Source organism: Pocillopora verrucosa, chromosome 11 (genome assembly GCF_036669915.1).
Source record: "Pocillopora verrucosa isolate sample1 chromosome 11, ASM3666991v2, whole genome shotgun sequence".
NCBI lineage: Eukaryota > Metazoa > Cnidaria > Anthozoa > Scleractinia > Pocilloporidae > Pocillopora > Pocillopora verrucosa.
The window spans coordinates 14,119,678-14,142,177 of NC_089322.1; the positions used below are offsets into that span (position 1 = coordinate 14,119,678).

The 22,500-nt window shown below is 38.4% G+C and overlaps 1 protein-coding gene and 2 pseudogenes across 1 annotated transcript; 1 reads left to right on the top strand and 2 right to left on the bottom strand.

The window, feature by feature from the left end:
• LOC136284191 (uncharacterized) overlaps nucleotides 1-627 on the bottom strand; it is a 2,746-nt pseudogene extending 2,119 nt beyond the window's left edge.
• Nucleotides 628-4,939: 4,312 nt separating this feature from the next.
• Nucleotides 4,940-5,516, top strand: LOC136284192 (E3 ubiquitin-protein ligase TRIM71-like). The gene is made up of 2 exons (XM_066174035.1): nucleotides 4,940-5,246; nucleotides 5,386-5,516. The coding sequence occupies exons 1-2, from the start codon at nucleotides 4,940-4,942 to the stop codon at nucleotides 5,514-5,516; spliced, it is 438 nt and encodes a 145-aa protein (XP_066030132.1).
• Nucleotides 5,517-11,251: 5,735 nt separating this feature from the next.
• Nucleotides 11,252-18,686, bottom strand: LOC131787477 (uncharacterized; annotated as a pseudogene).
• Between the last annotated feature and the right edge of the window lie 3,814 nt (nucleotides 18,687-22,500).

A 22,500-nucleotide genomic window follows, 5' to 3' on the forward strand; every position in this document is an offset into this window, starting at 1 on the left:
CACTCCTGATGCTGAAAAGTTATCAAGTCCTTACAGAGACTTGCGAACAGATGAAGAACACACGGCCAAAACTCTCTGTAGAGTTCTCTTACTCATAGGCTCAAAGTTGGTTTCACAACAGTATTGTTGATATTGCTGGACAATACGCTCTGGTGTCATTGTTCTGATAACATTGGGTGTTTTTATGATCTCGCCAGTCGACAATTTCAGAAGTTTTTCCCCGAAAGAAACATCTTAAATAACGTGTGGACTCGTTATAAAAGAAACAAAATGTTCTAATTTTACAGGTTCAACTCTCATTCTCCTTTTCTCCTGGTTTGGAAAAGGAGCAGCTCTTCCATGTATCAGCCTGTAGCGTCGGGCGATTTTGTAGCGATAGCTAGTAACGGTTGGAATACACTCCCTCATCTCTTTCAGGGATAATTTGTCTGCCATCAATGAGAGCATTTGCCGTCTGATGCTCCAATGTTGTGCGTTCAAGTAGCTTTCAGCAAATGCATGAAGAAGCTCCGTCTCTTTTTCACTTCTGCCTACGACCACAACCTGACTCTCGCTGCATACAGCGTGACGATCAAAAAGCTCCGTCCACAAATTTTGCGAATTTTCAGGTGCCAGGACATCCAGCATTGCAGAAATACATTGTTGAGCTTTCCGTAAGTATCTGCGTTTAGTGCGCTCGTGCGCTGTATTCCACTGCACTGATAACGTGTGACGTACTGGACTGACGTCTCGAGGGTGTAAGAAGCGATATAGCTGCACCTGGGACTCGTTGTCTAGAATGGAGCCTTCATCACTCTCTTCGGAATCTTCTTGCGGAACAAATAGGCCCTGCCGTCTAGATGTGGAACCTTCTGACAATGCTTCATCACCAACAGTGACAGCACAAGTGGCAGGAATATCAGAGTCACTCCCTTCATCAACCTGACGAAAAAGTGAACACATTGCTTAGGATGGCTTCAAAATGAGATTAACCGTATCCACGTGCGGGGTGTCGTGTATGAAAGGGCAAGTCGCATGCAAGGTGGAAGTTAATATTCGATAACTATTTTTACCTCATAATATAATTGACTGATAACCTATCCTGATATCTTTATCCAGTTACTTCTCAGTAAAATTTTCCATTCGGAGCATTTCGAAAAACTGTTGAGAAGCCATATAATAATTTAAAACCTTCATTATTGGGATATATCATGGAGTGTGATTTGCTATCTGGGCACGCCTATCCGATTCTTGCGCCATGAATGGTTTTGCCTAGACGGGCAGCAATGGCGGCGTTTGAGCATGCGCATACAAGTTGGCCTGAACACGCCCTGGGTTGAATCCCTAGGCATGAAAATGGCGGAGAAGGGAGAATTCAGAGAATGTGTTAAGGTTTTCCACTTTTATTAATTATATTGGATGGAAATTCTTCACGAACACTTCGAAGAAACTCACCAAGGTTAGACCACTTAGACCTTCTGTGATGTTTTCCACACCTCCTGTGGCACTCAAGCTCTGAGATTGTAACTGATTTTTTAAATTTTGCTAAGGACTGTCGACATCGCACACAAATTCCTTTAATATTTTGAGAGAAATAATTAATTTATACTTTTTTACCTTACACATCCTCCTTGAACAAATAGCTCTGCATGTGGCAAAAGAACAAAACTAGCCCAAGCAAAAGCCCCACAAACCCCAAATTGATGACGCATTCTGTAGTTAACCTTGTCACAAGTCAGTATTCTACGTTTCTTTCCTTTTTTCCCCGCATATCTGTGAATATTTCAATTCGAGCGTTCCCCACGACATTAATTAGTTTTGACAGGAGCCCATCACCGGTTTTGAATAAGTTTTGAGAGAGACGAAAATGTTGAGTGAACGCCAGTGTTTTCCGAGGTAAAAATATTTGCAAAAATCCGATAAGACATGAAAATAATTTTGCTGTTAAACTAGGATATGGAGTCTGTGATTCCCGCCGAGTAACCTGCGTGAAATGAGAAGCTATAAGGATGTTCATCCTTACATACAATGAGAATAAACTTGAGGGACGTCAATTCTTACAAGATCATGACTCATTGTAATCGCTTACCTGATCCGACGGGTACGAGGTTTTTGTATGTTCAAAAACTTGTTTTGAGTGCTGCAAAGTAATTTCCCCTTTCTCCATCCGATTCCAAGGCTTGATTGATGTAATGGGCAAACAGTCATTTCTGAAAAGTTTACGGGCTTTACGAAAATCCCGCTTCTTGCTAAGATAAGTTCAATCTCTGTCTCAACACCTGAAAATTGTAAAAAACGCTTGTGGCTTCTGATATCCTTGCTGCATGATGACAGAGATATTGTCTGAGTGGACTGATGCCTTGCGCGTTCCTCTGCACCACAAACGCCACCTGCAATATCAATTAAAGAACAAGACATTCTTTTTCTGCTGGAGGTAAAGCAACCGCTGTCTTTATTTCTTTCACCGACGATTATTGCGCTTTTGTTTTTTGTTTACTTTCGTTAACCGATCACATTGTCTTTCCGTGGGAAAATTGTATCGTTATTTTCGTTCCATAAGGTTTTCATTGTACGGTTTATGTTTATGAAATTTTGTAAAGTCTATTTCTTTGTTGTATCGTTTTCGTTCAAGATGGCAGTATATTTGTTTAGAATTTATATGTGAGGCAGAATGAATTGTTTGTTGATCTCCTTACGTGACAGATTATCATATGTCACGCAGAGTGACAGGAACCTGTGAAAAATTAATTAAAATCCGCCAAATCCCGAGCGTTACCTACCGTTTTGTAGGGGACTCTTTTTGTGTGGGACGTCAAAAAAAGCCAAAATTAGGATCAAAGTAGACTAAACGTAACTGGGTTGCGACACGCTGTAAAAAATGACAACAAGAAGTAACTTTATTTTACTTATCCCGGCTCAGTGGCTTCAATGAGTTAGCCGGTCGGTCCCCTTCACACCAAATTGCAAAGGACAGTATTTCGAAAATATCTTCCAAACGGAGTAACAAGGGCCTATAAAATATTTCTAAGGTAAGGAACTATTAATGTCAAAGTAAACACAAAAAGCTAAGTGCGGCTGCGACTAAACAATGCTTTGCTTGTGTCATTGCAATGTTGATTTTGTTCATTTCAATCTGGCGCTATTTATAATTTTTTAGCGAAGTTTGGTTGGTTGGTATATCAAAACAGCAGAATATACCAGAAAAATGAAACGATTAATTTGAAGACCCACCTTATAAGCCCTCGTGATAGTATTGCTGGAGATTTTGAGAAACTACCACAGGCGTTTTTGCAACACTACATTAGGCCGGTTTGGCATAAATTAAAAATGATTTTTAGAGACATTCACTCTTAATACTTACATTTCGGTTTTTCTTTTCGTATACTGGTTTTCTTTCCCTTTTAGGAAAGTTTTAACGTCACTGTCTGTAAGTGATACGGATTTTTCACTTCTAGCTGCCATAATCCGAGAAAATTCCCACAAACTTCTTGTCAAGCCATCCCGTCTATTCTTTTAATTACTATAAAAAGTACTTAGTCTAGGCTCCATATTTTGCTCTCACCTCAAAATCGATATGATAAATTTCACTTAATTTTAATTGTGAAGTATTAGCACATAGGAAACTATGCCTCTTGTTGTTACCCAAAGTAAATATAAAACCAGGTACAACCTTAAGTCGGCGTTCCTCTTTTTTTATGTAATTGACACCAAATTGATTTCTACAACGACATTGGACATGTATGATTAACCGTTCTACGCTACCGCGCAGAAAATATTTATGCAATTTCGATGAAAAGAATCGGCGGCTTTAATTTTTAAATAAACCTTCTCGCCCTGCGGGAGGAGCTCAAAACCGAAAAAAAATATACTCAAAATGTTTCAAAACCGGGGGGAAACGGAAAGACCAGGTATTAGTTTTTATTATATCCATTTTGGATGCAATAAATCACTGGTGTTCCTTAAAATCTGACTGGCTCCCATTGCTGCGATTTGTTCATTAATAGCACCTTTTATCTCTAAATCGCATCTATTTCTCAGCCAACGAGGAAACTTTATTTTAATAAATAGTTAGGGATAGTTATCAGATTCGGATGACCCAGACCAAAACAAAACAGTAACCAATCGCTGCTCAGATTCACGTCCATGTGACATCTTACTGAGGCAACAATAATACATTCATCTTGGCGTTCGAAGGCCGAACCACACTGAGTGTACTAAACCGATTGTTTTCCGTCTGAAAATTGTGATTGTAGCCAAAATTGTACAAATGGAAAGCTACAATTTCAGACCCATATTAGAATTGAAAAATGTAATAGCCTCTTCTTCTCTTTACTATCGTGCACTGAAATGAGAGGGTTGCTTTGAATGAAAGCTTCTCGAAACAAGCAAGAAGTTGGAAGATCTATACTGCTATAGCCACATCCACTCCTTCCTCTTCCATTTCTGATTTTGTCAATGAAAGGCTTCTCTCCACCTCTCCGCGATGTTCTTCACTGCAATGGAATGCCAAGCCTCAGGATGGATTATGAAAGAGCTAATTGAAACCTAATCTGGACCAGGAATACGCAAGTCAAGAGGAAATGTACAAACAGAATGGTGAACCAGCCATTGAATCTATTACAGCAGAGTGAAGAAACATATGTCCCCAACAATAAACAATAATACTCAAATTCAAGGAGTTCATCAAGGAACACCAACAGAGAATGAAAAATTTCTAAAGGTAAAAATTGTCTTAGCCCTGGTGCAAGAAAATTTGCAGAGTAAAGACTTCGAAGTCCAAGCTGGTGTAGAAGCAGAGCTACTAATTTGTCCCAAAACAAGCGAAGGAGGGATCAGAAACACTCAGCACAAAGATCGTGTTGAAATACACATGGACCCTGCTGATTAGGTGAGGAATTTGGAGAGGAGTGATAAACAAGATGGACGTTTCCAGGTGAAGTTTTTCAGCGAAAGCACTAGAATGGAAGTAACGATAAATGGTCAGAAACTTGTCAGGAGTCCGTTCTCATTTCTAATAAAAGTACGAGAGTTAAATATTATGGGCAAGTTGGACTTTCCGGGAGAAATGCCTCCGAGTTCAGCTGGCATTGCAGTGAAAATTAAAGTTGTTATTGCCGTGGCTGATTTGGATGGTCAGTGTATTCTGGTATTTGATGACACAGGAAAGTTTGTGCGACTTGGTTGTCCTGGAAGCATGGATGGACAGTTTGACGAACCAGTCGACGTCACATTCCTCAACGATGACGAGATTCTGGTGGTAGATGAATGTAATCATCAAATAACAACAGTGGGACTTACAGACAGGGAACTTTGTGAAAAGCTTTGGAAAACAGGGAAGTGGAGATGGAGAGTTTAAGATACGTACAAGTGTTTGTATTTCAAGTGATGGACGTTTTATCGTTGTAGCGGAGTATGAGAACAGCAGAATTCAGGTGTTTACAATGGATGGTGAACCTGTGTTTAAGTTTGGAGACAGTGGCCCAGAAGGCTGGATCATCCGCTCGTTTGCATTTTTTACGTGGACAAATTCATTGTAACTGACCTCGAAAATAACTGTGTGAAAGTCTTTGATAAGAGAGGACAGTTTTTGTATAAGTTTGGAGAAAAAGGAAACGGTAATGAACAGTTGAATCAGCCGTGGCTTATGTGTTGACAAACACGACAACGTTTTCTTATTGCCACAATGCTCGGTGATCGGATTTTGTTCATAGACTTCAAAGGGAAAGAAGTTTACATTCTGAAATGAAAGCCCATTTTTGAAAGTAACATTCAATAATTCTTCGTAAACAAACCTTTTGCAAATATCTCTAAATTTTATTACTTTATTACTTTACGGAAACTTGTGACATGGCATGTGTCGCAAGAGAATGCGAAAGAAAATGGCTAGAATCAGCAATTTGCCTTCTAATTTTTTCAGGAGTGTTCAAAGAGCTGTTGATTTATCACTTCGGTAATGTGATTGTTTATGTTGTAAATTAATTATAGAAATTGGACCGAGTAGAGTCTAACACGGTCTGTAATCATACGAGTAATTGAAAAAATTGGACGACATCGCAAAGCGAGAGTCTGATTTGTCCATAACGGGTTTGAGAAAGCAACTAGACATGGGTTATACGTTTTCATCAAAATAAGAACTGTTAACTCGCTGAAATCCACAACAACAGCGAGTGCTCATGACACGCACTGTCCACTTGCAAAAACATGAGGTGCCAACTGTTCTATTCAACTGTCCAATTAAAAGCATGACGCATACACTGTCTTATTGGTGCTCAAATCAATCACGTTCGATAATATTGTTATAGTTTTGATTAACCACAAAATCGATTTTAGACGAGATTAAGCTTTTTAACCGTGTAAAGTCTTAGGAGTGATGTAAGGGCAAAAAAAGTACATTTCTGTAAAATAACTGTACAATGGTACTGATTAGTGTAAATTGTTATGCGTGGATGATTTTTAGTTATCAGCTTTACATTTCATGGAAAAGGTTGTGGTTATTCATCGTGGTGAATAACAATAAATAAGCTAAGTTTTCCGTTTGTCTCACGGTGTAGTCACGTGTGATATAGATCGCGACGTTTCGACTGCATACTGCTAGTCTTCTTCAGGCGATGAGGTCGACTGGTCATGCGTGATCTTATAAAGCATGATGCTCTGCTGTGATTGGTTGTTTTTCAACAGCTCTGATTGGTGCATTTCGATCCTTGCTGTTCACTAGCTGTTCCTTGCTCTGTGCTGTTTTCAGCATGCATAAATAGACCTTTCCCTGAGGATATTTTGGCAGACCTTTAGTTAAGTCTGATAATAGTAGTTCGTTCGTCAGATGGAGCATGCTTTTATATCAAATTTTTAAATTAACAATTATGGATTGTAGCTTGCATGATTATGCTGTAAACAATTTGACAATTTCGTAGTACTTAGCCGCTTTTGGAGGATGACATTTGAAATTATCTACAGGCTGAGGAGTGTTTTGAATGCATCAAGTTGGCATTTCTATCTAGTTATATTATGCATGGAGAAGTTTTCATGAATAAGTTCCTTTAAGTATTATGACAATGTAGATTGATTGAATGAATAACTGACATTATAGGATATTTTCCATTGTATTCATGAACTGTTCTACAATGCCTATCTTCTAGGTTTGTATATAGCATTGGCCATTGTTGAAACGAAATTGTAGTGGATGCATTGTGAATAAATTTACTCGTTTAATTTGCCAGTTGATGGCAAAGATTTAAAGTTCACAAGAACCCCTCTCCACTTGATGTGATTCAGTTTAAGAGCAAAGTTAACCAAGATGTTTTCTTGCAAATTTTCATTCTTCAGAAACAGAGCAAATGAGATGAAGAAACAAAGCAGATTGGGGAGGCTGATGGTTTTGGTGGCATTCCAGCTACACAGCCTCCCCTCACCACACCCCGGGAAAGAAGAGATATTTCTCCGCAACTGAGCTTGACATTGAAGCACATAGTGGGGCAGTTGGATGTGCTAACACAGGTTTGTCGTAGAAACATTTCTGAACAGGGAATTATTTTGGAATTCAAGATTCTTGGGGGTGGAGTAGGGATGCACTCCTGTTAGTGACCCCATCATGCTGCCACACTTGGGGAGAATAACAAAGGTTGAAGGGGAAGCCATGCTAGGGGAAAAGGAGCGAAAGGGTGTGGCCCTATGAAAAGTTTTCACATATCCGACTACGAATCAATATCCATTTTAAAAGCAACCTTCCTTAAACAAGACACAAGACTTAGAAACTGAGGACACGACTTTCATGTACTCAGTTTGTGTTACTTCCTAACACCTGATCGTAAGATGGGGCTCATTTCTGAAACAGAAGGTTGGCTATCAAGTTCATGGCCCCCATCAGGAAAGAGGTCATGAACAGTCTCGTAAGATTTTTTTTTTCCTGTAAAGAGACGAGGCAAACATTTCGTTGAGATGTATTAGCCTATGCTTGAACGCAATGATATATGATTTTTTTAAAGACATTTTTCAGTGTAGGGGAGATATATTCATTGAGCCACTTTTTCTTGCAGACAGTTTCAATTTTGGAACAAAGGCTGACGATGACTGAGAATAAACTATGAGAATGCTCCGATTACCAACTAACTTTGTTGAAGCAGTTTCCAACTAAGTATTGAAGTGATGCTGTATTGCTTTGGTGTAGCCTTACTTCGTTGTGTGATTGGTTTAGAAAACTTGTGTCACAATCGGCAATCAAATGCAAAATTAAAACCAATCATGACTTGATCACTCGCGTTTCTCGCGCTTTAAGGAGGTTGCCTGTTTCTACTTTGAATTCTCATAGGCTAATAATCATGGTAAGCTTTTGTTCTGATTAGTAGTTGTGATTACTTTGGTTTTGGATTTTTTTTGTAGGAAACACAGTTGAAATGCACTCTTTGAGAATACGGTGTTTTATATCCGTGTGTACATGTCAGAACTGCAAGTAGAGTAATAAACTATTTTTACCGAATTTTGCTGTATGTTTGGAATAAGATTTTGTTCTATATATTATAACGGAGGTTGAAGTAGCTTTTCTACAAACTGATCTTATGTGCTGATGTTCTCTGCATTCGATGTTCTTACTTGTTTAAAAATTGTCTTTGGTTTAAATACGTATTCTGTAAGTATAGATCTAGACTAAACGGAACATAATTTGCCTGCTGGTGGATACAATTCAGGTTGTAATACCTCTCACTCGTGAGAGACATTGTCGACACTCAAGGATAAATTAGTATTAACCCGCGGCCAAGTAATACCTTCTCAGGGTTGTCAAAAAGATAACTAACCGGACTGATCTGAGAGTGGTTCTTTGCATTACACCTTTGTTTTTTCGGTTTTAGTAAATTGCATACAGCCAGAAATCTGGACGGATCCCAAGAGTACCATCGGTTGTCCGTTCAGTTATCTATCGATCTTTTCGGTGGAGTTGTTATCTTGACTATTGTAACCGACGGCAAGGAAAATAGTCTCGGAATTTCGAAAGAGTTTGGGACAAGATTGATCGTCATGGCTTCCATGGGTTTTCTGTTGACCCTGTTATAAAATGGTGGAAACAACCACTGCAACATTGTTGGATGCGTTTCGCGTCGTGAAAAAGCGGTGATTGCGCCTTAGACACAATCAAAATAGAAGTATTATATAAATTGTGCTGACGAGGCAAGAAGGTTTCATTCATCGCTTGAGGGCCTGTTTGTGACACCACAACATTTGTGTTTGTGAGAAAATTTCTCTTTGCGAAATGTTATTTATTTTGCCGCTCTAAACAGTGTACTTTCTGTTTTTGGAAGTAGAGTTGGTATTTTTAAACTCTATAGCCTTTTTCTAACAGTTGATGAAACAATTATGCAGAAAAGCTTTCGGATGTTGTTGTTTAACTTTCGTGGTCTGTTGAACCAAGCAGTTTACTATTCTAACTGTCAGACCAAACTGATCATATTATGCAAGCTGAACGTCATTCATTAAGCAAAGAAACTCCCCAAAATTTCCAACATTTGAGAGAAGTCGTCGAAACTATTTTCATAATGGCGCACGTTTTGTTATCTTTCACCTAGATCCTTCTAATTATCAAATAGCTTTTCAAGGAATCCCCTGAAACAGACTATCAGCAAACAAATTCCTCAAAATATTAGGCCCAGTGCAGCTTTGAAAAATTTGTGGGAAATATTGCAGTGAAAGAAGATATTAGAAAATGAAGTTCAAGAGAATAAAAGAGGAAACCGCAAATGAAATTTATATAAATGCTCCAATGAAAACGAATTTGAAGTAATTAAAAAAATGACTTTGAGAACTTTGTTTGCTGATAGATGGCTTCATCGTCATAACGCAATCCGTGGAAATGAGTGGTATTCGGGGAATCCCCGAATCATTGTTATGCAATATTTTTCTTAGAAATTGCATACGTCACCTTGCAAGGTTTCTCGGAAATGGCTCATTTGACAGGTCCAGATTTTCAGCGAATTAAAAGTCTCTTTAGGTCAAAATCTTTAGACTTTTTTTAAATTGAGAGTTAAAAAATAAAAATAAAAAATGGCGGAGTTAGGCAAAGGGTCATCTTCAAGAAATCCGGGCTAAAGAACAAATTCTTTTCGATTTTGTCTTTGATTCGCCCAAATATTTACGTTTTTCGTTCATTTCCCAAATTCACTCTGTGAGTTGGACTTTTCATCATCCTCAAGCCATTTCGTCCAGTCTTTAAATTGCTTTAAAATTCACTTAGTATGGCATTCTTCTTTTGCCCCCACCTCTCAATCGATACGTGAAAGTCTACTTAATTTTTTAGTCGTGGAGTATTAACAATTAGGAAACTATCCTTTGTGCTGTCACCCAATATAAATATGAAGGCAGGTACAAACTTAAGTCGCCGTTCCTCTATCTTTCAATGTAATCGACACCAAATTGATTGGACATCCAGCATCAACATATGTACAATTTCGAGGAAAAGAACCAGCGCTTTATTTTTCGAACAAGCCTACTCGCCCTGCGGGAGGTGCAAACCCCCCCCCCCCAAAAAAAAAAAAAAAAAAAAAAAGAAGAAAAAAAAAAAGAATTATCATTCTTTTACACGTTTCAAAAATTGAAGAAAAGACACGACACTGGTTTTGATTACATCCATTCTGAAATCACTGCTGATCCTTGTAATCTGATTGGCTCTAATGGTGCGATTTATTCACAAAAAGCACCTTTTTCCTCTAAATTGCATCTTTCTCCCACCTAATGAAATTGAAAAACGACTCAGTTTTGCAAATTTCTGAAGACCAGCTCACTGCTAGATAAAAAAAGCATTTCCACAGACTAAAAAGGCCTGTATCTGAGGAACTGAATTTTTCCATTTCAAACTGGATGTAATAAAGTGGTGTTAAAACTTCGTTTCGTGCAATCATACTTGTGGTTTCTAATCAAACTCGTGCTTCACACTCCTTTGATTTTGAAATTAATCATATGCGCATATGACTTCAGACCTAATAATACATGTAATAATGCCAAGAAAATTCTGTGGAGCCGAAAGGTTATGAAGGTGCACACATACGTGTGGAGCTTTCGAAAATACTCGGCGTTTTGCTGATTTGTGGGACTTAACAGTCACCATGCACCCCTCACCCCCCAGGGGTTATACGAATCCACTCTAATGGATGAATAAATATGTAGAAAACTACTGTTTAATAATAAAAGAAAACTTAGGTAACAGATCCTCTTCCAACGTAAATTAAGTTCGTTACAACAACATTATCCAGATCACAGGCACTATACTGATTATTCAGAATCTAGCTTACTAATTGTTACAACCACAACACTCACAGATTGAACATACCTCAAAGAGACCAAGGCAAATGACAATAGCATTTTTAGCAATAAAAATGGATGTATCCTTTTCGTAACCCCGCCATAGATACATGCAGAGCTCCAAAAAGGAGCAATTGACACAGAAATATTGTAAGCTTGTGCTCAAACTAGCTGTCCATCTGCGAGTTGTCTACCGTCCGGAACCTCTTATCTTTATCCCGAACAGTTGAGACACCAGAAGGCTGATAAAGACGAATGCAAGCATTGCAGAACAATTGCAGGAAAGTACAGGGCGACCAATCCAAAGAAACTATCTTCGTGTTTGTATTTTGCAGGATACAAAGCCAGCGAGTAGGCCTAGAGGCCTGCTAAGACAAAGAAAAGGAATCTGCCAATGTAGACTAAGTATGAGGCCATGAGAAAGATATCCTTTTCGAAAGATTTTTCTACGATATGCGTTTCTTCATGAAAGTCCAATAACAAAGTTGATACTATAATAATTGCATGGAAATAAACTTTACGCCGAATTTAGGAAAGTTTCCTGGAAAGTGTAATACAATGAAGTGATCTCTTCCAAGAAAAGCAGTGAAAAAAAGCCAGAATCGCAGATTAAAGAAGATACATATATGTTATTTCCGGGCTGGGAGGTCCGTATGGTGAAAAACTGTGACCGAGGTCTTGAAAATACTGCCCGAACCCGTAGGCCGACGGCAGCATTTTCAAGACCGAGGTTGACAGTTTTTCACCATACGGACCGACCCTTAGCCGGTAAATAACAAGTTTATTTTTTTGAAACTTGACGAGATTCTTTCCGAAAGAACCCGAATGATTTAGGGCTGTAAATACGGCAAGATCTTCCATAAACTGAACAATTTTTGACCGAGTAACTGGTTAAAATAGGGGTGATGCAAATTAAAGGGAGATGCCTCACTGAAGCATTTTCATTTCGGAAACGATAAAGATGATTTAAAAGGCTTCTTAACAAACTTTGAAACATTATTTTCACAAGTACCTGTGACAATCTGACACCTGTCAATTAGAGAGTGCGTAAGAAGAAAAAAGCGCACGAAGATTTGAAAAACAACGGAACTAGTTTGGCAAGGACTGTCACGACAATGTTTTCTTCAAAAACAGTCAATGATCTAACGGAAAGTATTATTCACTCTGATCGACGACTCGTTCATGTTCGAAGATTTACCTCTGTTCATTAAGGAAACGGCAAGGAAAATAATTGTGAGTAAATTCAAATTTTTTAATTTGAAGTTGTGAGAGCTTACTCGTTTGTTTGCTGCAGAAAAAGAATCTGCCAATGTAGACAAAGTATGAGGCCAGGAGAAAGATATCCTTTTTGAAAAGTTTTTTTTACGATAAGCGTTTCTTCGAGAAAGTCCAATAACAAAGTTGATACTATAATAATTGCATCGAAATAAACTTTACGCCGAATTGAAGAAAGTTTCCTAGAAAGTGCAATTTAATGAAGTAATCTTATCCCAGAAAAGCAGGTGTGAACAAATAGAAATAAAAAGCCAGAATCGCTGATTAAAGAAGCTACAAAAGAATATCAAGTCTCCAGCAGCGACCAAAATAACGTATGCAATCAGTCTGTGCATCTGAGCTTCTGGAACATTCGGGTAATTTACTTTTGCATCATTTGATGAGGATAGATGTGGCGTTTCCTCATTCGCTGCTAAATTTATGGTATCATTTCCTATTGTAGTGATCAACACAATTTGCTTCTTGTTTCAGACAGCTGTCAGACATAATTATGGCTTCGTTTTCAGCAACGCTCGGAAGATTGGCTCTCTTCGTTCTGATAACTACACAGAGCATGTTTCTATCTGCTTATCTCGCGAAGTATGAAGGCAAATCCAATTGGTATTTCATGGTTATTTCCTTTGTCCCAGCGGTTGTTGTTTGGATACGGAAATCTTTTAAATCGCTGTCCCTTCGTTGGCTCTTTCGAATTTGGGGCCTGTATGTTGTGGCTTTGGTTGTAAACATTGCAATGGTAGTAGTACTCGTCGGAGATAGAATCAGCAAGACCGAGTTTTTGAGTCCAAATGCATTGAAGGCGACTCTGTGCATTACTCCAATTGTTTTACTACTGTTGCTAAACACAGGCGATCTCAATGATTCACACGGAAATTATAAAGAAACAGAGATTGTTTCCTATCTGTGTCTTCCCATGACCGTCGATCTGTTCGATGGAGTCGAGATGATAGATATCGTGTTAGAAGCAAGAGAGTGCGACTTTGAAATACCCAAAGCATTCAGTACAGCAATTATCGCGTTGGCTTGCTTCGGTTTTATCGTGTTGGTGTCTCCCTGGCACATGGCAGAAATTAAAATCACCCCTGATGAGGCGAAGATTCGTTTCCACACCCAATGGTATCGCAATATTGTTCAAATAGTTTGCGTAAATGTACCTTTCTTGGTCTTTCGTACGGTGGTGTTCTCTGTGTTTGGCAAAGACGAGTCCATCTTCATTGCCAAGAATGGCATAGGAATAGTACTTTCCTTTATGGAAATTGGTAATCTACGCCATTCACGTCGTGTTAGACAAGGAGACCAAGGACAGCAAGGAGACCAAGGACAGCAAGGAGACCAAGGACAGCAAGGAGACCAAGGACAGTAAGGACACCAAGGAGACCAAGAACAGCAAGGAGACTAAGGAGACCAATAGCGCCAAGGACACCAAGGGGATCAGGGAGACCAAGTAGACCAAGTTTGTAGCTGTAGCTGTAGTTTGTAGCTCCTCAATTTTATGTTAAGATCTCAAAATGCACTCTTGTTTTTGTATTACATTTTGCAAGCAACAAATTCCAATTTTAATCAGTCTCTTGTAACCTGATGTGAGTAGACTGCATTTTGTTTCGTCTATGGTTTTTTCGGTTCTGCAGACTGTACATAGAGCTTACAATTAATATTTTCATGTGTTCCAAATATATCTTATATAGTTCAGTTTACTGTGTTGTATCCAGTCGTATATATATGATAGAAAAGATTTTTGAATCGTAGGGCTTGTGAATTGCACTGAAATGGCAATTAATTTTTGTATCAGGTGTACCTAGATGACTGCCTTAATTCTTTTCCTTCCTTTGAATAATGGAACTATACTCTACACGTATCAGCGACGATTAGGAAGTGAATTACACATGTAAATAAATTCACATTTACGCAACGACGTTCTGTGAGGTTCACTCTTTTCCAGAGAAAAAAGTCTTATATCAGTTGATGGACAATCTACATCAAAGGAAAACATGAAAAACTATCTTTGTTTTGGATTTTTCAGTGTTATCCTCCATAATCCCAGAAAATTCCCACAAGCTACCTTGGATTGAGAATGGCGAAGGTTTTGCCGTTCATTCATCTAACCTGACCGAGTGGTGCGCAAGGCGAGTGACGTGTCAGCTGCTGATTGGCGATAACAAATACACGTGGTATAAAATATGGTATTTTTTCACGTGTTTTGTTAAAGAATTTTTCGGGGCAGGAAATCCTTTTATAACACCGTAGTTTGTATGACTTTTGTACAAAAGAAAAAAAATTGGGGAAAAGGAAAACTGGAGTTTTGAAGAGAATGCTCATTAGGGATCCGGTTGATTTACATTTTGTTTCCAGCAATATCAAATAAAATTTTTCAGGTTTTTAAAACACTTAAAGACTTAGAGCCCCCCATCAATTATTTATAAAATCATGTATAATTATGTTTATCATATAAACACAATAGCCCTTTACTGAGAAAAGCCGATTTTATTCATGATTGAAAATAAAGGAATGGACTCTTCCCCAATAAAAATTGCACAGTGGGTTGGCGCTGAGGAAAAATGCGTTGAATCATGATAACAAAAACAATCATAATTTTCGATTTAAAAAATTCTCATTCATCTTAACAACAGAAGTAATCTTTCAGGTAAACGGCCACATCGGCCGGTGGCAAATCTTCCAGTTGCCAATTTTCGCTCTCAGCCGCGAGAAATGCTGTTATTAAAGCCACTTAATACATACATTTCGGTTTTTCTTTTCGAATACTGGTTTTCTTTCCCTTCTAGAAAAGTTTTAACGTCACTGTCTGTAAGTGATATGGATATTTCAGTGTTAGCCGCCATGATCCGAGGAAATTCCCACAAACTACCTTGGATTGAAAATGGCGAAGGCTTTGCCGTTCATTCATCTGACCTGACCGAGTGGTGCAAAAGGCCAGTGACGTGTCAGCAGCTGATTGAGGATATTAAATACACGTGAAAAAAAATATGGTATTTTTTTCACTTGTTTTGTTACGACATTTCTTGGAGCTGGAAATCAAACGGTGAAATGCTAAACAAACTAGAAAAATACATAACTGTGCAAAGGAACTTAAAGTTGTCGAATGTGTGATCTCGCGTTTGATTGAACAGTTCAGTCTCTCCAGGCTCCAAGACTCCCTAACTTCTTAGCTCATCGTTACAACACTGAAAAATCTCCAAAATCCAATGAATGATCAAAATGCCATTTTTGGCCATGAAAATTGGCGTATCTCTCTTGAACTTAAAGCACAGAGCCAATCGAGGGCCTAAAAACACAAAATTAGTTTGTAAAAACTGAAAGGTGATACCGATGATGGCTGATTATTTGTTAATAGACTTGTCCGAAATCTTGTTCTCAACTAATTGAAAATGCGAAACATAAAACTTATACAAACGAAGGTAATGATAGCTTCCTCAAAGCGCTTGGGAATGCCAAGGTCATTTACCTCCGGAATAACTTGCAGCATTTCAGTTCCGTCGAAAAGATCTAATGTTATTTGGAAGACCAGCTTTAATAAGAGCTCTCTGTCTTCACTTTTCGTTTCAAATGTGTTAAGCCACAGCAACAAAAGGAGCGGAATTAGGCAAAGTGTCATCTTCAAGAGATCCGGGCACAACGATAAACCAGAGAGTCAAGGATGGGATGTAGAGAGAAGAAAAGTATACCAGTTATTTTGATTTTCGTAGCGTGTTGGATACGAAGCGAAGGAGGCAAGCCAACAACGATTGAGACATTTCAAGACTCAAATTGCTCTTGTTGTGGTAGACTTAAGAGGACTGCTCAGACACTGAAAAACTCCTTTCACCCCGTAATGAGGACTTTAAATTGATAATCAATCTAAAGATGCGTCATTAGAACAAATTTCTTCTATTTCTCAGGAAAAAAAATTATCAAAGACTAACGGATCTCAAGTTTTCCTGGAAAGCCTCCTGACTTTATGCACCCAATTATCCAAGATGCTACCTTTTCTGTCTCGGCAAACACGGGTAACAAAATTACTAACTAATGAGGTCGTTTACATGCATATTATGCATCGATGTATCTTTGCTCCTAAACACGTATTTCAAACTTAGATCGATACAACTGCATGTTTCTCAAAATAAAGCAGAAATGAGTTTGCCCGCCAATACAGACAGTTATTTCTTCTACTTTCTTATTTAACATTACCACTACTCAACCAACATTGTTAGTTGACAAAGAAAGGCAGGGATCAGGTAACGGACTAAAAGGCACCCAACTTACAGCAAGACATGCAAAATAAAGCAGCTTCTTACAGTAAACTGTGGCTTAGATAACAATAGAAAAAATCATCAGGCGATAGTCACGATTTTTGGTAAAAAATGCACGATATATGACTTGGCTTGTTCTTCGATTTCGTCCCTTAGTGTTTCGTTTCATTTCCCAAATTCCCTTTGTGAGTTGCAGCTTTCACCTTCCTCGAGCCTCCCCGTCTATTCTTTAAATTGCTTTAAAAAGTTCCTAGTCTAAGTGCCATTCTTCTTCTGCCCCCACCTCACAATCCTAGTTTACTTAATTAAATCAATTAATTACTTACTACTTAATTTTAGTTGTGGAGTAATTAGGAAATTATCCCTCGTGTTGCCACCCAAAGTAATTATGAAACCAGATACAAACTAAAGTCGGCGTTCCTCAATCTTTTATTGTAATCGTCACCAAATTGATCGGACACCGATGATCAACTTTTGTGCTACCACACAGAAACATCTAGGCAATTTCGAAGAAAAGAACAGGCGGCTTTATTTTTCGAATGGGCCTTCTGGTCCTGCGGGCGGCACAGAAACCATAAAAAAGGATCACCATACCTTTACATGTTTCAAAAATGGGGGAAAAGACACGACACTAGTTTTATTACATCGATTTTGAAATCGCTGGTGATCCTTGTAATCTGATTGGCTCTTATCGGTGCGATTTATTTACAAAAAGCACCTTTTTTCTCTAAATTGCATCTTTCTCCCACCCAATGAAATTGAAAAACGGCTTTTGCAGCCTTTTGAAGACCAGCTCACTACTGGATCAAAAAAGCATTTTTACAGACTAAAATGTCCTGTATCTGAAGGCCTAAATTTTGCCATTTCAAAATGGACGTAATAAAGTGGTGTCTAAACTCGTGCTTCGTGCCGCACACTTCTTTGATTTTGAAATCACTCATATGCGCATATGATTTCAGACCTAACAACACATGTAATAATGTCAAGAAAATTCTGTGGAGCGGAGAGGTCGCGAAGGTGCTTATATTCGTGTGGAGCTTTTGAATATACTCGCCTTTTTGCCGATTTATATGACTTTACAGTCACCATGCACCACCCGACGAAAATCATTAGCTATTGCAGCATTGGTTGATTGGGAATTTTCACGGCCAAATTTAGCGGTGAAGATGTATTTGATTAGATGTTCACAACCGTCCATAACTGTTCCTTTCCTTAGCATCTAGTGACAAACTCAGCATTAGCTTATAACGAACGGGTTATGCAGATTCACTCTAATGGATGAGTACATATGTAGAAAACTACTATAAAAAAACAAAAGAAAACTTAGGTAACACTTCCTCTTCCATTAAAAGACGAACATCAATTAAATTAAATTATCCCGATCACAGGCACCATACTGATTACTCAAAATCTAGCTTACTAATCGCCATGGCTCTATTTATTCTCTTCGATAATGACCAGCTTTTCCACTCCATCGAAGAGATCCAACGTCATTCGGAGAGACAACTGCCAGATCAGGTCTCGGTAGACGATGCAATCCCTTCCCGTACTTGAAAGCAACAAAATAATCACCAGGGCACGGCAAAGTGTCGTCTTTAGAATGTTTGGACCGAAGAATTTAGCTTTGTCAAGGTTATCTTTAATCGGTTTGTCACCTCCAAATATGATCTCAACGAAGATTACGAAACCAACGATATAGCACGTCCAAACAGCTAATAACAACTGTAATTTCTTGTTGTGGAACATGATGTAAAGCCTTAGAACAATTGCAGAAGCGTACAGGGCGACCAATCCATAGAAACCATCTTTTTGTTTGTATTTTGCAAGATACAAAGCCAGCGAGTAGGCCTGGAGGCCTGCTAAGACGAAGAAAAGGAATCTACCAATGTAGACTAAGCATGAGGCCATGAGAAAGATATCCTTTTTGAAAGGTTTTTCCACGATAAGAGTTTCTTCAAGAAAATCCAATAACAAAGTTGATGCTAAAATAATTGCATCGAAATAAACTCTACGCCGATTTCAAGAAAGTTTTCTTGATAGTGCAATACAGTGGAGTAATCTATTCCGAGAAAAGCAGATGTGAACAAATACAAATAAAAAGCCAGAATCGCTGATTAAGGAAGCTACATAGGAATATCAAGTCTTCAGCAGCGACCAAATTACGTATGCAATCAGTCTGTGCATTTAAACTTCTGTTATATTCGGGTAATTCATTCTTGCATCATTTGATCAGGATAGATGAGGCGTTTCCTCATTCACTGCGAAGTTTTTCTTACAAATGTACAGTATCAATTACTATTGCAGTAGTCAACACAATTTGCTTCTTCTAGTTTCAAACAGCTGTCAGACATAATATGGCTTCGTTTTCAACATTTCTCAGAAGAGTGGCTTTCTTAGGTCTGATAACTATACAGAGCATACTTCTATCTGCTTATCTCGCGAAGTATGAGGGCAAATATAGTTGGTATTTCATAGCCTTTTCCTTTGGCTCAGCAGTTGTTGCTTGGATTGTGTGTCTATATTTCAAATCGCTGTACCTTGGTTGGCTGTTTCGAATTTGGGGTCTGTATATCGTGGCTTTGGTTGTAAACATCGCAATGGTAGTAATAATGCTCGGAGATAGAATCAGCAAGACCGAGTTTTTGAGTCCAAACGTATTTAAGGCGATTCTGTGCATTACACCACTTCTGCTACTACTGTTGCCAAACACAGGCGATCTCGACGATTCTTACGAAAATCATAAAGAAACAGAGATTGTTTTCCTATTTGTGATTGCCCATGACCATCGATCTGTTCGATAGAGTCGAGATGATACATATCGTGTTAGAAGGAAGAGAGTACGACCTCGGAATACCCAAAGCATTCAGTACAGCAATGTTCGCGTTGGCTTGCTTCTGTTTTATCATGTTGGTATCTCCCTGGCAAATGGTAGAAACTAGATTCACCAAAGATTGGTGGAAACCTCGTTTCCGTACCAAATTGTATCGCAATGTTGTTCAAATAGTTTGCGTAAATGTACCTTTCTTGGTTATTCGTGCGGTGGTGTTCTTTATGTTTGGCAAAGACGAGTCCATCTTCATTGCCAAGAATGGCATAGGAATAGTCCCTTTCATTATGGAAATTCCGATTTACGTCGGGTTAGACATGGAAACCAAGCGGACCAAAGTCAGTAAGGAGACCAAGGACATCAAGGACAGCAAGGAGACCGAGGAGACCGAGGAGACCGAGGAGACCGAGTAGTTTGTAGCTGTAGCTGTAGCTGTAGGCTGTAGCTCCTCAATTTCACGTTAGAGAGACCAGGAGACCAAGGAGACCAAGGAGACCAAGGAGACTAAGGAGACTAGGGAGACCAAGGAGACCAAGGAGACCAAGGAGACCAAGGAGACCAAGGAGACCAAGGAGACCAAGGAAACCGAGGAGACCAAGTAGTTTGTAGCTGTAGCTGTAGCTGTAGCTGTAGGCTGTAGCTCCTCAATTTCACGTTAAGTTCTCAAAATGCACTCCAGCAACAAATTCCCATTTTAATCAGTCTCTTGTAACCTGATGTGAGTGGACTACTTTTTGTTTCCTCTATAGTTTTGTTTTCGGTTCTGAAAACTGTCCATATAGCTTACAATTAAATTTTTCATGTTTCCCGATTATATCTTGTATAGATCAGTTTATTGTGTTGTATCCAGTCGTATTTGTGTGATAGAAAGGACCTTTTAACTCTAGGACTTGTGAATTGCGCTGAAATGGCAGTTAGTTTTAATAGCAGGTGACCGTGAACTATGGAACTATATTCTACATGTATCAGTTACGATTGGGAAAGTGAATTGAACATGTACATAAATTTACATTTACGCGAAGAAGTTCTGTGAGGTTCACTCTATTCAAGAGAACTTGAAGACCTCTATCAGTTGATGGACAATATCATTTATCTATATCAAAGGAAAACATGAAAATCTATCTTTAACCCAAGTAAGAAAATATCAAAAGACAAAAGTTAGGGAAAAGGAAAACTGGAGTATTGAAGAGGATGCTCATTAGGATCCGGTTGATTTACATTTTGTTTCGAGCAATATCAAACAAAATTTTTCAGGTTTTTAAACACCTAAATGTCTTAAAGCACCCCACCCATTATTTATAAAATCTTGTATTATTTTGTTTATCATATAAACACAATAGCCCTTTACTGACAAGAATAGTCGACTTTATTAATGAATAAAAATAAAGAAATCGTCAATTTCCCTTAAAAAAACGCACAGTAGGATGGCGCTAGAGGCTCAAGATGTATAACATCGTAGTTTGTATGAATTTTGTACAAAAGAAAAAAAATGGGGGAAAAGGAAAACTGGAGTTTTGAAGAGAATGCTCATCTGGGATCCGGTTGATTTACATTTTGCTTCGAGCAATATCAAACAAAAACTTTCAGGTTTTTAAAACACTTAAATGACTTAGAGCACCCCACCAATTATTTATAAAATCATGTATTATTTTGTTTATCATATAAACACAATAGCCCTATACTGACAAGAAAAGCCGACTTTATTCATGACTGAAAATAAAGGAATGGACAATTCCCCAATAAAAATCGCACAGTGGGTTGGCGCTAAGGCTCAGGATGGAAATAGTCGTTGAATCATGATTACAAAAACAATCATGGACGTAAATTTAAATTTACAAAATTCTCATTCATCTTGACCAACAGAAGAAATCTTTCAGGTAAACGGCCACATCGGCCTGTGGCAAATCTTCCAGTTGCCGATTTTCGCTCTCGGCGGCGAGAAATGCTGTTGTTAAAGCTACTTAATACTTACATTTCGGTTTTTTTTTCGTATACTGGTTTTCTTTCCCTCCTAGGAAAGTTTTAACATCACTGTCTGTAAGTTATACGGATTTTTTATTTTTAGCTGCCATAATCTGAGAAAATTCCCACAAACTACTTCTCAAGCCATCCCGTCTACTCTTTTAATTAATATAAAAAATACTTAATCAAGGCGCCATTTTTTTGCCCTCACCTCAAAATCGATATGATAAATTCTAATTAATTTTAGTTGTGGAGTATTAGCATATAGAAAACTATGCCTCTTGTTGTTACCCAAAGTAAATATGAAACCAGGTACAAACTTAAGTCGGTGTTCCTCTTTTTTTATGTAATTGACGCCAAATTGATTTCTACAACGACATTGAACATGTATGATTAACCGTTCTACGCTACCGCGCAGAAAATATTTATGCAATTTCGATGAAAAGAATCGGTGGCCTTAATTTTTAAATGAACCTTCTCGTCCTGCGGGAGGAGCTCAAAATCGAAAAAAAAATATCATACTCAAAATGTTTCAAAAACGGGGGGAAACGGAAAGACAAGGTATTAGTTTTTATTATATCCATTTTGGATGCAATAAATCACTGGTGTTCCTTGAAATCTGACTGGCTCCCATTGGTGCAATTTGTTCACCGATAGCACCTTTTATCTCTAAATCGCACCTATTTCTCAGCCAACGAGGAAGCTTTATTTTAATAAATAGTTAGGGATAGTTATCAGATTCGGATGACCCAGACCAAAACAAAGCAGTAACCAATCGCTGCTCAGATTCACGTTCATGTGACATCTTACCAAGGCAACAATAATACATTCATCTTGGCGTCCGAAGGCCAAACCACACTGAAGTACTAAACCGAGTGTTTTCCGTCTGAAAATTGCGATTGTAGCCAAAATTGTACAAATGGAAAGGTACAA